The sequence below is a fragment of the Nerophis lumbriciformis genome, linkage group LG39 (assembly GCF_033978685.3).
Source record: "Nerophis lumbriciformis linkage group LG39, RoL_Nlum_v2.1, whole genome shotgun sequence".
Lineage (NCBI taxonomy): Eukaryota > Metazoa > Chordata > Actinopteri > Syngnathiformes > Syngnathidae > Nerophis > Nerophis lumbriciformis.
Window position 1 is genome coordinate 16,176,652 of NC_084586.2, and position 18,349 is coordinate 16,195,000.

Genomic DNA, 18,349 nt, shown 5'->3' on the forward strand with positions numbered 1-18,349 from the left:
TCGTTATGAAAGAAGACGATAGCGTGTTCTTGTTTTTCCCGATTAATTGGGTTGGGCCTGGCGGAGAGGGGGCGGGGCTTCTTTGACCACGGCTATTGGAGGTGAATGACACGTGGTGTGAGTAATAACCCCTCTTGTTGTCCGGGGGGTCTTTTTTTTTTGTGTCGCCGCTCCTGTGCTATTTTTAAGGGCCCGCTCCCCAGGCGAGGCCCTAACAAGCCCAGACTGGGATTAAGTTGAATGACGGCGAGTCTGGCTGCGTTACTCTTTTGGTATTCCTCAGGCTCACCGCTGGCGTAGAAAGAGGTGGGGGAGCGGCGTGTTTTCTCCCCCCCCCCCCCCCCCGCCGTAGCCTCTCAGCTGTGGGAGAGGAAGATGACAGCTCCTCGCCCTCGGAGACGAGCCCCGGAGAGTCAGCTCCCAAAAGGCGCTTTGACAGTTTAACGTACACGCCTGCCTCCTTCCCCACTTCCTTACGGGCGTCCATGTCTGACACCACGGCTCATACGTGTTTAAAATGATTTTTTTATATATATATATATATATATATATATATCACGCCGATGACGCTACGCCAAAGTGTTCTTGCACCAGCTATCTCGTCAATAACACCTGCTTACATCACAGTCCAAGCCCCTCGGAGCTCACAAATATTACAGGAAAAAAGTCGAGTATTTTAGGAGAATGCTAAAATGCGCAAATGCCATACTTGCCAACCCTCCCGGATTTTCCGGGAGACTCCCGAAATTCAGCGCCTCTCCCGAAAACCTCTCGGGACAAATTTTCTCCCGAAAATCTCCCGAAATTCAGGCGGGGCTGGAGGCCACGCCCCCCTCCAGCTCCATGCGGACCTGAGTGACGTGTTGACAGCCTGTTCACACGTCCGCTTTCCCACAATTTAAACAGCTAATGATGGAGGGGGAGTTCTTGGTTTCTTATGTGGGTTTATTGTACGGCAGTTTCATTAACGTCCTCCCAGCGCGGTAACAACACACAACAACAGCATTTCGTCTACCGTAAAGCAGTTCGTCTGAACAGCAATGTTGTGACACTTTTAAACAGGACAATACTGCCATCTACTGTACATGCATATGTGACCCACCCATAATGTGTCACATTTTTGTGTTGATTTATTTATTTTATTTTGTGGGTTGAATTCGTTTTTGGAGCTGTCATTCCACATTTATCAGTATTCACATTGGTCAGTAGGGGGCAGTAGGGCGTTTCTTCCCAATTGAATGCTATCACCTGCAGACCGGAAGTGTCTTGTCATTCTGATGAGCGCGACCAGTCTGTGAACAATTGAAACGTCCTGTGTGCTTTTTCCTCCTGTGTAACAGGTTAGTTTTGGTGAATCAACTCACTGAATAATATCCATGTGATCTTTATAAGTTTAAGTACACATTCTGATGGTGGAGCCTAACTCTAAAGTGTTTGTGAGTTGTAGTTTGTATTTGTGAATGAATCCAGTGCACAGCTGCAGTAATCAATACAAAATGGCGACTTGAGTACGCAATGTTTATATAGGAACTTCTGATCCTAATTCAGACTCCCAAATTAGAGCTCTCGTTTTCTTATTGATTTTATAATGTATATTTGTATAATGTGTGTGTTCTGAAATAGTGACAGAGAATAGAACAAGGATGGACAATTCAACCCTTAACTCAACATTTAGTAGATGAGTGTTAGGTGTGTGTTTATGTGTAAATAAAAGAACACTGAAATTCAAGTATTTCTTTTATTTATATATATATATATATATATATATATATATATATATATATATATATATATATATATATATATATATATATAAATAAATAAAAATTTATTATATACATATGTAATAAAATATATATATATATATATAGCTAGAATTCACTGAAAGTCAAATATTTTTTATATATATATATCTTAACCACGCCCCCAACCACAACCCCCACCCCACCCCCGCCCACGCCCCCCACCCCCCACCCAATTTGATGGCAACTTCCATCAAATTAGCATATTTGATAAATAACTGGTACAAGAAAATGCCATAAAAGCGTCGTGACGGTTGCTATTTTTTTTGCGATGTATGTTAGCTCACGTGTGGATGTGCTAATGCACGCTAACACACATGCTAACAAGAGGTGGGCAGAGTAGCCAAAAATTGTACTCCACTAAGTAAACCAACGTTGCTTTAAAATAATATGACTCAAGTGAAAGTAAAAATGTAGTAATCCAAATAACTACTTGAGGAAAAGTAAACTAGCTAATAGCTAGCTAGCTAATACTAATCAAAAATGTTTACGCTGTTATAAAAAAACAAAAACTAGATTTTTTTTACACACTGTATTGATTTTTTTTTTAACAAACTGAATTTTTTAACACACATTTTGCTGACAAATTTTATTAATTGGAAATGTTAGTACGATCTAATGTAAAAAATAAAACATTTCCATCCATCCATCCATCCATCTTCTTCCGCTTATCCGAGGTCGGGTCGCGGGGGCAGCAGCTTAAGCAGGGAAGCCCAGACTTCCCTCTCCCCAGCCACTTTGTCCAGCTCCTCCCGGAGGATCCCGAGGCGTTCCCAGGCCAGCCGGGAGACATAGTCTTCCCAACGTGTCCTGGGTCTTCCCCGTGGCCTCCTACCGGTCGGACGTGCCCTAAACACCTCCCGAGGGAGGCGATCGGGTGGCATCCTGACCAGATGCCCGAACCACCTCATCTGGCTCCTCTCCATGTGGAGGAGCAGCGGCTTTACTTTGAGCTCCCCCCGGATGACAGAGCTTCTCACCCTATCTCTAAGGGAGAGACCCGCCACCCGGCGGAGGAAACTCATTTCGGCCGCTTGTACCCGTGATCTTGTCCTTTCGGTCATAACCCAAAGCTCATGACCATAGGTGAGGATGGGAACGTAGATCGACCGGTAAATTGAGAGCTTTGCCTTCCGGCTCAGCTCCTTCTTCACCACAACGGATCGATACAGCGTCCGCATTACTGAAGACGCCGCACCGATCCGCCTGTCGATCTCACGATCCACTCTTCCCTCACTCGTGAACAAGACTCCGAGGTACTTGAACTCCTCCACTTGGGGCAGGGTCTCCTCCCCAACCCGAAGATGGCATTCCACCCTTTTCCGGGCGAGAACCATGGACTCGGACTTGGAGGTGCTGATTCTCATCCCAGTCGCTTCACACTCGGCTGCGAACCGATCCAGCGAGAGCTGAAGATCTTGGCCAGATGAAGCCATCAGGACCACATCATCTGCAAAAAGCAGAGACCTAATCCTGCAGCCACCAAACCGGATCCCCTCAACGCCTTGACTGCGCCTAGAAATCGGTGACAAAGGGCAGCGTTGGCGGAGTCCAACCCTCACTGGAAACGTGTCCGACTTACTGCCGGCAATGCGGACCAAGCTCTGACACTGATCATACAGGGAGCGGACCGCCAAAATCAGACAGTCCGATACCCCATACTCTCTGAGCACTCCCCACAGGACTTCCCGAGGGACACGGTCGAATGCCTTCTCCAAGTCCACAAAGCACATGTAGACTGGTTGGGCAAACTCCCATGCACCCTCAAGGACCCTGCCGAGAGTATAGAGCTGGTCCACAGTTCCACGACCAGGACGAAAACCACACTGTTCCTCCTGAATCCGAGGTTCGACTATCCGGCGTAGCCTCCTCTCCAGTACACCTGAATAGACCTTACCGGGAAGGCTGAGGAGTGTGATCTTACGATAGTTTGAACACACCCTCCGGTTCCCCTTCTTAAAGAGAGGAACCACCACCCCGGTCTGCCAATCCAGAGGTACCGCCCCCGATGTCCACGCGATGCTGCAGAGTCTTGTCAACCAAGACAGCCCCACAGCATCCAGAGCCTTAAGGAACTCCGGGCGGATCTCATCCACCCCCGGGGCCTTGCCACCGAGGAGCTTTTTAACTACCTCAGCAACCTCAGCTCCAGAAATAGAAGAGCCCACCACAGATTCCCAAGGCACTGCTTCCTCATAAGAAGACGTGTTGGTGGGATTGAGGAGGTCTTCGAAGTATTCCCTCCACCGATCCACAACATCCGCAGTCGAGGTCAGCAGAACACCATCCTCACCATACACGGTGTTGATAGTGCACTGCTTCCCCTTCCTGAGGCGGCGGATGGTGGTCCAGAATCGCTTCGAACCCGTCCGGAAGTCGTTTTCCATGGCTTCCCCGAACTCCTCCCATGTCCGAGTTTTTGCCACAAAACATTTCAGTTCATGAAATTTTCAATTTAAATAAATTCAGTTACAATAATTCAGTGTTCATAAAAAGCTTCCGTAACAATTTATCTCCATACACCAGAATTTTACCCTATAAGATAAAAGTGGTTCAGCTCAGCCGCCAGTATTTTACTTTGAAAATTACTACGGTGCTGTTTTTCCTTTTACAGTAATTCGGAATAAAAATTTGGTAATAAAAGTCTGGCGACTGAGCTTCCGGTTTGTTTAAGACCTGTGTCACGTGACTGCAAAGTTGTCACCTCATTGGCTGGTTGTGAGACAGGAGCCATCGCGGATCTTTTGAGTGTTGAAGCAACAAATACAGGTAAAAGCCAGTAAATTAGAATATTTTGAAAAACTTGATTTATTTCAGTAATTGCATTCAAAAGGTGTAACTTGTACATTATATTTATTCATTGCACACAGACAGATGCATTCAAATGTTTATTTCATTTAATTTTGATGATTTGAAGTGGCAACAAATGAAAATCCAAAATTCCGTGTGTCACAAAATTAGAAAATTACTTAAGGCTAATACAAAAAAGGGATTTTTAGAAATGTTGGCCAACTGAAAAGTATGAAAATGAAAAATATGAGCATGTACAATACTCAATACTTGGTTGGAGCTCCTTTTGCCTCAATTACTGCGTTAATGCGGCGTGGCATGGAGTCGATGAGTTTCTGGCACTGCTCAGGTGTTATGAGAGCCCAGGTTGCTCTGATAGTGGCCTTCAACTCTTCTGCGTTTTTGGGTCTGGCATTCTGCATCTTCCTTTTCACAATACCCCACAGATTTTCTATGGGGCTAAGGTCAGGGGAGTTGGCGGGCCAATTTAGAACAGAAATACCATTGTCCGTAAACCAGGCACGGGTAGATTTTGCACTGTGTGCAGGCGCCAAGTCCTGTTGGAACTTGAAATCTCTATCTCCATAGAGCAGGTCAGCAGCAGGAAGCATGAAGTGCTCTAAAACTTGCTGGTAGACGGCTGCGTTGACCCTGGATCTCAGGAAACAGAGTGGACCGACACCAGCAGATGACATGGCACCCCAAACCATCACCCAACCATGCAAATTTTGCATTTCCTTTGGAAATCGAGGTCCCAGAGTCTGGAGGAAGACAGGAGAGGCACAGGATCCACGTTGCCTGAAGTCTAGTGTAAAGTTTCCACCATCAGTGATGGTTTGGGGTGCCATGTCATCTGCTGGTGTCGGTCCACTCTGTTTCCTGAGATCCAGGGTCAACACAGCCGTCTACCAGCAAGTTTTAGAGCACTTCATGCTTCCTGCTGCTGACCTGCTCTATGGAGATGGAGATTTCAAGTTCCAACAGGACTTGGCGCCTGCACACAGCGCAAAATCTACCCGTGCCTGGTTTACGGACCATGGTATTTCTGTTCTAAATTGGCCCGCCAACTCCCCTGACCTTAGCCCCATAGAAAATCTGTGGGGTATTGTGAAAAGGAAGATGCAGAATGCCAGACCCAAAAACGCAGAAGAGTTGAAGGCCACTATCAGAGCAACCTGGGCTCTCATAACACCTGAGCAGTGCCAGAAACTCATCGACTCCATGCCACGCCGCATTAATGCAGTAATTGAGGCAAAAGGAGCTCCAACCAAGTATTGAGTATTGTACATGCTCATATTTTTCATTTTCATACTTTTCAGTTGGCCAACATTTCTAAAAATCCCTTTTTTGTATTAGCCTTAAGTAATATTCTAATTTTGTGACACACGGAATTTTGGATTTTCATTTGTTGCCACTTCAAATCATCAAAATTAAATGAAATAAACATTTGAATGCATCAGTCTGTGTGCAATGAATAAATATAATGTACAAGTTACACCTTTTGAATGCAATTACTGAAATAAATCAAGTTTTTCAAAATATTCTAATTTACTGGCTTTTACCTGTACTTCTGCATTGAATTCTGCATTGCCTTTTTACTAAAAACAAATATTTTTGTTTTTTTAAATCACTTCATTATAATTTTCATAATTTTTTTCCACATTATGGTGATTGGCTGCGACTGAAGCTACCCACTAGACCAGGTGTCGGCAACCCAAAATGTTGAAAGAGCCATATTGGACCAAAAATACAAAAACAAATCTGTCTGGAGCCAAAAAAATTAAAAGCCATATTACATACAGATAGTGTGTCATGAGATATAAATTGAATTAAGAGGACTTAAAGGAAACTAAATGAGCTCAAATATAGCTACAAATGAGGCATAATGACGCAATATGTACATATAGCTAGCCTAAATAGCATGTTAGCATCGATTAGCTTGCAGTCATGCATTGACCAAATATGCCCAATTAGCACTCCACACAAGTCAATAACATCAACAAAACTCACCTTTGTGCATTCACGCACAACGTTAAAAGTGTGGTGGACGAAATGAGAAAGAAAAAGAAGTGGCATAAAACACGTCCTAGAAAGTCGGAGAAAGTTATACATGTAAACCAGGGGTGCTCACACTTTTTCTGCAGGCGAGCTACTTTTCAATTGATCAAGTCGTGGGGATCTACCTCATTCATATATATCATTTATATTTACTTATTTATGAAATATATGTTTTTGTTAACAAGTTAAAGGTGTTTAATGATAATGCAAGCATGTTTAACACATATAGTTAATATTGTTAAAAAATTAAAAGTGTTTAATGATAATACAAGCATGTTAAATACATATAGTTAATATTGTTAACAAGTTAAAGGTGTTTAATTATAATACAAGCATGTTTAACACATAGTTAATATTGTTAAAAAATTAAAGGTGTTTCATGATAATACAAGAATGTTTAATACATATAGTTAATATTGTTAACAAGTTAAAGGTGTTTAAAGATAATACAAGCATGTTTAACACATATAGTTAATATTGTTAATAAGTTAAAGGTGGTTAAAGATAATACAAGCATGTTTAACACATATAGATTCCTTTCTTTCATGAAGACAAGAATATAAGTTGGTGTATTACCTGATTCTGATGACTTGCATTGATAGGAATCAGACAGTGGTGCTGTTAAGGTCCGCATTTTCGAATGGAGGAGAAAAAAAGTCCTCCTTTCTGTCCAATACTACATGAAAGTGGTTGGTTTTTGGCATCTTATTTGTCCAGCTTCCGTACTCCTTTGTATACACTTTACAAGAAATACATTGTCGGCAAACTCCGTAGCTTGCTAGCTTGTGCACGCCAGCTTTCTGAGACTCCTATTTTGTTAGCGCAACTGTGCAACTGTGCAGTCGGTCTTTGGAGTTTTGACGACAGGTACGGCGCCAGAGTCTGTTGAAATAAAGTGTTTTTCGCCTTCCAGTCGGTAATTTTAATGAGCTGGCAGCAGCCAGCGTCATCTCAGAAGACCCTCGGGTGCCGTGAATGTCAATCAAGTGACGAAAATGACGTCATTGTGAAGATTTATGATCGCTCATTTTTAGGACTATTTTTTTAATGCCTGGCTGGTGATCGACTGACACACCCTCCGAGATCGACCGGTAGCTCGCGATCGACGTAATGAGCACCCCTGCCCTAGGGTAAACTGGGTGTAACACACGGCACACTGACAAAGCTTAACCTATTGTGACTATAACAATCTACAAGGTTAATGTAGGTTGCTTCTCTTTCTCCCCCTCCATTTTTCTGCATTCTTTCGTATCTCAAGTTATCATTACGTATATGTATTGTTGCATTTAAACAACTGTATTGTTGATAATAAAGGTAAATTATTGGTATTGTTCATTATCAATAGCGCTATTTCTATTGGTATTTGTATTGATCCATTTGTAGTGTAATAATGCTCATTGTCATTTCTGTATTATTTTTTATTTTTCGCTAACTGCTTATTTGCTATTACTTTTACCATCATATTTGTACATGTCATATTTGCTGATGTTGCTCTATTGTTGTTGTTGTTGTTATTTGCTGTTGTTGTTTTTGTCTCTCTGTCTAATCCCCCTCTTGTCCCCACAATTTCCCCCTCTGTCTTCTTTTTTCTCTCTTTCTATCCCCTCCTGCTCCGGCCCGGCTGCACTAAATGATAATATAAATACATTTAATAAAGTCAAATACAAATAAGGCAACAAGAGAAGTATCCTACACTTCTCTTTTGTAAAGTAAATCTGAACAGCCGAAATGGGCATCTACATCAACTATATGATTTGCCTGAGAAGCTGGACAGGACACAAAAAAAAAACAAAAAAAAATTTTTTTTTTTTTTTTTTTTTTTTTAAATAATGTAATGCGATCTACCAATACTACCTTTGCGATCGACTGGTAGATCGCGATCGACGTATTGAGCACCCCTGATGTAAACAAACTAAGGTGAGTTCAAGGACCGCCAAAATTAGTAGGACAAAACGGCGCTCCGCAAATACTCGAATCAGTGAAGCATATTTAATACAAACAGTGTGCTTTATAACAATTAGGGAGGTTTATGTCATGTTTTTCCTCCTACAGAAACTATATTAACACAAAAAATATATTTTTTTGCCCTCATCTTTTTCCATTTTTCATACATTTTTGAAAAAGCTCCAGAGAGCCACCGGGGCGGCGCTAAAGAGCCGCATGCGGCTCTAGAGCCGCGGGTTGCCGACCCCCGCACTAGAGAAACGTAGCTAAGCTAAGCGAAGCTAAGCTAAACTATGTATTTGTTCTTCTTCTCCTTCCCGGCAGACGGAGGGCTCGTCCTTCCTGCAGATGGGGGCGTCCCTGGAGCAGCAGGTCCTCTGCATGTTTAAGGTACAGGACACTTGTTGGCCATCTTTAATCCAACGTGCAGATGTCCCCAGGACAAATGCACACAGATGAGCGTCAGGATTAGACGCCCTGACCTCACTGCTCCTTGGGGAATTAATGGGATCATTGGCAGGGATAGTTGCAAAAAACCCCAAAGCTATTAAAATGAGTCTAGTGTCTGGTTGCTAAGACGTTACCTTGGCATATACCACACATCTTATTTTTGTTTTGTTTTTTTGTCCAAATAGGAGTTTGTTTTCTCTTATGTTGATCGTTTTGTGACATTCTTGATATTGTTATATTGTTATTGAGCCACATCATTTCAAAGTGGCCCACCACATCATTTTATGTAGTCAGCCACATCATTTTAATTGGCCCACTATGTCATTTTAGGATGGTCCACCACATCATTTTATGTAGACCGCCACATCATTTTAATATGGCCACCCACATCCTTTTATGTGGTCCGCCACATCATTTTAATATGGCCATCCACATCCTTTTATGTAGTCCGCCACATAATTTTATGTAGTCAGCCACATCATTTTATGTAGTCAGCCACATCATTTTATGTAGTCCGCTACATCATTTTATGTAGTCCGCCACATCATTTTAATATGGCCATCCACATCCTTTTATGTAGTCCGCCACATCATTTTATGTAGTCAGCCACATCATTTTATGTAGTCCGCCACATCATTTTATGTAGTCCGCCACATCATTTTATGTAGTCAGCCACATCATTTTATGTAGTCCGCCACGTCATTTTATGTAGTCAGCCACATCATTATATGTAGTCAGCCACATCATTTTATGTAGTCAGCCACATCATTTTATGTGGTCCACCACATCATTTTAATATGGCCATCCACATCCTTTTATGTAGTCCGCCACATCATTTTATGTAGTCAGCCACATCATTTTATGTAGTCCGCCACATCATTTTATGTAGTCAGCCACATCATTTTATGTAGTCAGCCACATCATTTTATGTAGTCAGCCACATCATTTTATGTGGTCCACCACATCATTTTAATATGGCCATCCACATCCTTTTATGTAGTCCGCCACATCATTTTATGTAGTCAGCCACATCATTTTATGTAGTCCGCCACATCATTTTATGTAGTCCGCCACATCATTTTATGTAGTCAGCCACATCATTTTATGTAGTCCGCCACATCATTTTATGTAGTCAGCCACATCATTTTATGTAGTCCGCCACATCATTTTATGTAGTCAGCCACATCATTTTATGTAGTCAGCCACATCATTTTATGTAGTCCGCCACATCATTTTATGTAGTCCGCCACATCATTTTATGTAGTCCGCCACATCATTTTATGTAGTCCGCCACATCATTTTATGTAGTCAGCCACATCATTTTATGTAGTCCGCCACATCATTTTATGTGGTCCACCACATCATTTTAATATGGCCATCCACATCCTTTTATGTAGTCCGCCACATCATTTTATGTAGTCCGCCACATCATTTTATGTAGTCCGCCACATCATTTTATGTAGTCCGCCACATCATTTTATGTAGTCAGCCACATCATTTTATGTAGTCCGCCACATCATTTTATGTAGTCCGCAACATCATTTTATGTAGTCAGCCACGTCATTTTATGTAGTCCGCCACATCATTTTATGTAGTCCGCCACATCATTTTATGTAGTCCGCCACATCATTTTATGTAGTCCGCCACATCATTTTATGTAGTCAGCCACATCATTTTATGTAGTCCGCCACATCATTTTATGTAGTCAGCCACATCATTTTATGTAGTCAGCCACGTCATTTTATGTAGTCCGCCACTTCATTTTATGTAGTCCGCCACATCATTTTATGTAGTCCGCCACATCATTTTATGTAGTCAGCCACATCATTTTATGTAGTCCGCCACATCATTTTATGTGGTCCACCACATCATTTTAATATGGCCATCCACATCCTTTTATGTAGTCCGCCACATCATTTTATGTAGTCCGCCACATCATTTTATGTAGTCCGCCACATCATTTTATGTAGTCCGCCACATCATTTTATGTAGTCAGCCACATCATTTTATGTAGTCCGCCACATCATTTTATGTAGTCCGCCACATCATTTTATGTAGTCAGCCACGTCATTTTATGTAGTCCGCCACATCATTTTATGTAGTCCGCCACATCATTTTATGTAGTCCGCCACATCATTTTATGTAGTCCGCCACATCATTTTATGTAGTCAGCCACATCATTTTATGTAGTCCGCCACATCATTTTATGTAGTCAGCCACATCATTTTATGTAGTCAGCCACGTCATTTTATGTAGTCCGCCACTTCATTTTATGTAGTCCGCCACATCATTTTATGTAGTCCGCCACATCATTTTATGTAGTCAGCCACATCATTTTATGTAGTCCGCCACATAATTTTATGTAGTCCGCCACATCATTTTATGTAGTCAGCCACATCATTTTATGTAGTCAGCCACATCATTTTATGTAGTCCGCCACATCATTTTATGTAGTCCGCCACATCATTTTATGTAGTCCGCCACATCATTTTAAGTAGTCCGCCACATCATTTTATGTAGTCCGCCACATCATTTTAAGTAGTCCGCCACATCATTTTATGTAGTCCGCCACATCATTTTATGTAGTCAGCCACATCATTTTATGTAGTCCGCCACATCATTTTATGTAGTCCGCCACATCATTTTATGTAGTCAGCCACTTCATTTTATGTAGTCCGCCACATCATTTTATGTAGTCCGCCACATCATTTTATGTAGTCCGCCACATCATTTTATGTAGTCCGCCACATCATTTTATGTAGTCCGCCACATCATTTTATGTAGTCCGCCACATCATTTTATGTAGTCCGCCACATAGCAGAGATGTTAGGCTAAAGAACAAAATGCTAATTGCAACAATAGAGGTGGAAAAACTGCACCAAAAGTGGTAAAGTTAGCACTTTTTTCAGGTTTTTCCCCTGTGAGCCACCACTGTTACTCACTATCACTATCACTATCACTATCACTATCACTATCACTATCACTATCACTATCACTATAGACTGTCATCCACCACTGTTACTCACTATCACTATCACTATCACTATCACTATCACTATCACTATAGACTGTCATCCACCACTGTTAGCTGTCATCAAAGGCTGAGGGTTGGAGGATCTTCCGTCTTGTATTTTCTCATTTCGTTAGCATGAACTTTTGTCCCTGTTTTTCTTCCTCTCAGCTGATGGAAGAATACGACTGGGGCGAGTTCGCCATCATCACCAGCTTGCTTCCAGGATACGACACCTTTGTGGACATGGTGGAGTCCTACACGGACACTTCCTACTTCCTGTGGCACCTGCAGGACGTCCTGTCCATGGAGATGTCCGTCGGCGCAAACGACGCCAGAACCAAGCGCATTCTGCAGCAGGTAAGACTGGGAAGTGCTATGTGCTGTAAAAATACCATTTACAAAACATTGTGAAGTAGTATGTGCTGTAAACATTTTTTTATAAATTATTATTTAAAAAAAAAAATTGTGAAGTGGTAGTTGCCGTCAAAAAAAAGATTGTGTTGTAAAAAAAATAATAAAAAAAAGGTTGTAAAAAAAAAAAAAAAAAAAAAGATTAGGAAGTGACATGTTGTAAAAAAATTTAAAAAGGGAATAAGCGGTAGGAAATGGATGGATGGATGGATAATAAGATTGTGAAGTGGTTTGTGTTGTAAAAATAATAATAAAATATAAAATAAATAATATTGGGAAGTGGCATGTGTTGTAAAAATAATAATAAATAAATAAGATTGGGAAGTGGTATGTGTTGTAAAAATAATAATAACAAAATAAAATAAATAAGATTGGGAAGCGGCATGTGTTGTAAAAATAATAATAAATAAATAAGATTGGGAAGTGGTATGTGTTGTAAAAATAATAATAACAAAATAAAATAAATAAGATTGTGAAGTGGTATGTGTTGTAAAAATAACAAAAAATAAAAACAATTGTGAAGTGGTATGTGTTGTAAAAATAATAATAAAAAATAAAATAAATAATATTGGGAAGTGGCATGTGTTGTAAAAATAATAATAAATAAATAAGATTGGGAAGTGGTATGTGTTGTAAAAATAACAATAACAAAATAAAATAAATACGATTGGGAAGTGGTATGTGTTGTAGAAATGATAATTAAAAATAAGATAAATACGATTGGGAAGTGGCATGTGTTGTAAAAATGATAACAAAACATAAAATAAATAAGATTGGGAAGTAGCATGTGTTGTAAAAATAAACATAAATAAATAATAAATAAATAAGATTAGGAAGTGTTATGTGTTGTAAAAAATAAAATAAAAAAGATTGGGAAGTGGTATGTTTTGTAAAAATAATAATGACGAAATAATGATTAAATAAGATTGGGAAGTGGTGTGTGTTGTAAAAATAATAATAATAAAAAATAATGATTAAATAAGATTGGGAAATGGTATGTGTTGTAAAATAAGAATAATTTTAAAAAAAAGTTTGGGAAGTGGTATGTGTTGTAAAAATAATAATACAAAAATAATAAATAAATAAGATTGGGAAGTGGTATGTGTTGTAAAAAATAATAATAAAAACATACAATAAATATGATTGGGAAGTGGTATGTGTTGTAAAAAATAATAATACATAAATAATAAATACGATTGGAAAGTGGTATGTGTTGTGAAAATAATATAAAACAAAATAAAATAAATACGATTGGGAAGTGGCATGTGTTGTAAAAATAAACATAAATAAATAATACATAAATAAGATTGGGAAGTGGTATGTGTTGTAAAAATAAAATAAAAAATATTGGGAAGTGGTATGTGTTGTAAAAAATAAAATAAAAAAAGATTAGGAAGTGGTATGTGTTGTAAAAATAAAATTAAAAATATTGGGAAGTGGTATGTGTTGTAAAAAATAAAGTAAAAAAGATTAGGAAGTGGTATGTGTTGTAAAAATAATGAAAATAAATAAATAAGATTGGGAAGTGGTATGTGTTGTAAAAATAATAATAACAAAAATAATGATTAAATACGATTGGGAAGTGGTATGTGTTGTAAAAATAATAATAACAAAATAAAGATTAAATAAGATTGGGAAATAGTATGTGTTGTACAAATAATAATAATAAAAAAAAAGTTTGGGAAGTGGTATGTGTTGTAAAAATAAAATTAAAAATTTTGGGAAGTGGTATTTGTTGTAAAAAATAAAATAAAAAAGATTAGGAAGTGGTATGTGTTGTAAAAATAACAAAATAAAATAAATAAGATTGGGAAGTTGTATGTGTTGTAAAAATAATAAAAGCAAAAATAATAAACAAATAAGATTAGGAAGTTGTATGTGTTGTAAAAATAATAAAAGCAAAATAATAACAAAATAAGATTAAAAAGTGGTATTTTTTGTCAAAATTATAATAACAAAAGAAAAAAAAAAAAGATTGGAAGTGGTATGTGTTGTTGTAAAAATTAAAAACAAAAAACAAAAAAAGTTTCTGAAGTGGAACCAAACATGCCAAAACTGTGTTTTTGTTCCGCAGGTGGACTCCCAGGTCCTGTTGGTCTACTGCTCCTTCGAGGAGGCCCACTTCCTGTTCCGCCAGGCCACCGAGGTGGGCCTGGTGGGGCCGGGCTACATCTGGATCCTCCCCAGCCTGGCCGTGGGCAACCCCGAGATCCCGCCGCCCGCCAGCTTTCCCGTGGGCGTGATCGGCGTCATCACGGAGCAGTGGAGGAAGAGCCTGCGGCAGCGAGTCAGGGAGGGCGTGGCCATCGTCGCCAAGGGCGCCGAGAGCTTCAAGAAGCAGCGGGGCTTCATCCCTGAGGGACACGGGGACTGCAGCAAGCCCGCTAAACACTCCGCCAACAATACTCTCTTCAGGTGAGGAGGGTTTCCAAGACCTTACCTGGGAAACAACACTTTGACAAAAGTTTCACTCTTATGATCTTCCACTGGGTTTGGTCTTTTGTTGCTCGAATTCAGTATAATAAATACATATTATATACATTCAGAAAAAAAATAAAAATATATAAAATAAAATAAAATAAAATAATAAAATCATTTAATTCATCAAATTTAATACAATTTAAATACATTACTTTGGTTTGAATCAAATTAAAAAAATTAAACTAAGTTACATTAAATTAAATTAAATTGTTATTTTTTTGACCAATTCAGTCAAACCGTCTTGTATGAAACGTTTGAGCTTTTTAAATAAAATCAATTAAAAATAAATGTCATAAAATGAATACAATCAAATTGAATGAAATAACCATTATCTGCCAATCCACGCTGCAAACAGCCGTGAATGAAACAAAATAGTTTGAGAGTTTTAAATAAAATAGAATAAAAATAAATAAAATAAAATGACATTTTGTCTGCCACAAACAATCTTGTATAAAATCAATTCAAATCAAATCAAATAAAGTCAAATCAAGTCAAATTAGTAAATAAAAACATTCTTGCATATGAAAAAAGACATTTGAGCTTATTAAAGAAAATATAATTAAATCAAATTAAAATTCAATTAAAATTTGAATACATTTATATTTATCTGCCAATTCACGTTACCAACAGCCTTATATGAACAAAGAGGTTTGAGCTTGTTCCAATAAATACAATTTATTAAAATAAATTAAAATCAAGTTTTCTCTGCCAATTCACGCTACAATCTTGTATAAATTAAATCGAATCAAATCAAAATAAAGTCAAGTCAAATCAGTAAATAAAAATAGTTCTTCGTATGATAAAAAGACGTTTAAGCTTATTAAAGAAAATTAAATTAAATCTAAACAATTAATATTTAATTGAATTTATTTTTATCTGCCAAAAACATTCTTGTATATGAAACACGGCGTCTGAGTTTCTTATATGAAATTTAATTTAATGAAATTAATATTTATCTAACAATTCATGCTACAAACAGCCTTTTACAAAACAAGGTTGGAACTTTTAAAATAAAATGTAAAAAAAATAAATACAATTAAATAAATTAAATCATTTAGGTTTTCTCTGCCAATTCACACTACAAACAATCGTGTAGGAATTAACTAATTAAGTAAAAAAAAAAGTCTTGTGTATGAAAAAAGATGCTTTGGCTTTTCAAAATATACAACATTTTATCAAATCAATTAAAATGAAATGAATATTTATCTGCCAATTCACACTACCAACATTCTTGTTTATGAAACAAGATGTTTCTTAAATTCAATGAAATAAAATAATTTTTTCTCTAACCAACTAACACTATTGTTGTTCTTGTAATGAACAGCTTTGTATGAAAGAAGAGATTTGAGCTTTTTAAACAAACTTGAATAACACTTAATAAAAATAAATACCATTTGATAAAATAAAATACAATAAATTTAAGTTTTCTCTGCCAAGACCAATTCATGCTATACAAACAATCTTGTATAAATCAAATCAAATCCAATTAAATCAAAACAGTAAATATGTCTGAAAAAAAGACATTTCAGCTTTAAAAATAAAAAAATAAAAAAATGACAATAAATAAATTTGTATCTACCAATAAACGCTGAAAACATTCCGACTTAGTTTTGTTTGAAAAGATAAAATAAAATAAAAACAATAAATTAAAATTAAATAAAAATGTATCTGCCAATGAACGCTAAAAACATTCCAACTTAGTTTTGTGTGAAAAAAAATAATAATAAAAAAAATAAATACAATTAAATAAAAATGTATCTGCCAATGAATGCTAAAAAACATTCCAACTTAGTTTTGTGTGAAAAAAAACAAATGAATAAAAATAATAATTTAATAAAAATGTATCTGCCAATGAACGCTAAAAACATTCAAACTTAGTTTTGTGTGAAAAAAATAAACAAATAAAAAATTCCATTAAAATGAAATAAAAATGTATCTGCCAATGAACGCTTCAAACATTCCAACTTAGTTTTGAGTGAAAAAATACAAATAAAAAAAATAAAAAAATACAATTAAATAAAAATGTATCTGCCAACAAACATTTCAAACATTCTAACTTAGTTTTGTGTGAAAAGATTGAAAAATAAATAAATAAAAATAAATTAAATATAAATGTATCTGCCAATGAATGCTAAAAACATTCCAACTTACTTTTGTGTGAGAAAAAAAAAAATATATATATATATATATTTTTTTTAAATTAAATAAAAATGTATCTGCCAATAATTGCTAAAAAACATTCCAACTTATTTTTGTGTGAAAAAAATAAATAAAAAAATAATCAAAATTAAATAAAAATGTATCTGCCAATGAATGCTAAAAACATTCCAACTTAGTTTTGTGTGAAAAAAAAAAAAAAAAAAAAAAAAAAAACTACAATTAAATAAAAATGTATCTGACAATGAACGCTTCATACATTCCAACTTAGTTTTGTGTGAAAAGATTAAAAAAATAAATAAAAATAAATTAAATAAAAATGTATCTGCCAATGAACGCTAAAAAATATTCCAACTTAGTTTTGTGTGAAAAAATAAAATAAAAAATTACAGTTAAATAAAAATGCCTCTGCCAATAATTGCTAAAAAACATTCCAACTTAGTTTTGTGTGAAAAAATAATAATAATAATTTAAAAAATATATATATTAAATTAAAATGTATCTGCCAATGATTGATAAAAACATTCCAACTTAGTTTTGTGTGAAAAAATTAAAATACATTTAAAAAAAAAAAATTACAATTAAATAAAAATGTATTTGCCAATGAACACTTCAAACATTCCAACTTAGTTTTGTGTGAAAGAAAAAAGAAAAAAGAAAACAAATAAATAAATACAATTAAATAAAATGTATCTGTTAATGGACGCTACGAACATTCCAACTTAGTTTTGTGTGAAACATGATGTTTGAGGCGCACTAATGAATGTTTTCACCCTTTCATTCCGCACCAATGGACAAAATGTTCATTTGTAGTGTTAGATTGTGACGATACGACACTAGAAACATCATTATTTCACAAAAAAGGGTTTCTTTTTCACTCAACTCCTCCCCCCCCTTCTACCGCATTAAACACCTCGGTGGTCTTACCTCGGTCTCAGGAGTCATTTTGCGGCGCTTCCAACATGCAAATTAACCTTGATTTATAATTCAGAGGCCAATCTGTTCCCGCCATATAGCGTGCTACGCTAACAAATAGAGAAATAGCCCAATCGGAACAACACCGCCGGCCACCTATTATCCCCTAATGAGTTACTTTGAGCCAAGGGAGGTGCAGGTGTAATTATAAAGTGATGATTGCGGCTGTATAAATGAATATGCAAATGTCTTGATTAGGAAAGAAAAAAAAAAAAAAACTTTCTTTCCTGTGCTGTGGGATGCAGACACATGCTGAACGTGACGTGGG

At 37.0% G+C, this 18,349-nt stretch overlaps 1 protein-coding gene across 1 annotated transcript in view; it reads left to right on the forward strand.

Moving 5' to 3' along the window:
- The window catches only part of LOC133577669 (glutamate receptor ionotropic, NMDA 2C-like), a 193,280-nt gene that overhangs the window by 75,970 nt on the left and 98,961 nt on the right, over positions 1-18,349 (forward strand). The window contains exons 4-7 of the mRNA XM_061931646.1: positions 8,919-8,984; positions 12,226-12,414; positions 14,543-14,883; positions 18,327-18,349. The exon at positions 18,327-18,349 is cut by the window's right edge and continues 92 nt beyond it. Of these exons, the coding sequence (XP_061787630.1) occupies positions 8,919-8,984; positions 12,226-12,414; positions 14,543-14,883; positions 18,327-18,349 (619 nt within the window). The remainder of the gene's footprint in view (positions 1-8,918; positions 8,985-12,225; positions 12,415-14,542; positions 14,884-18,326) is intronic.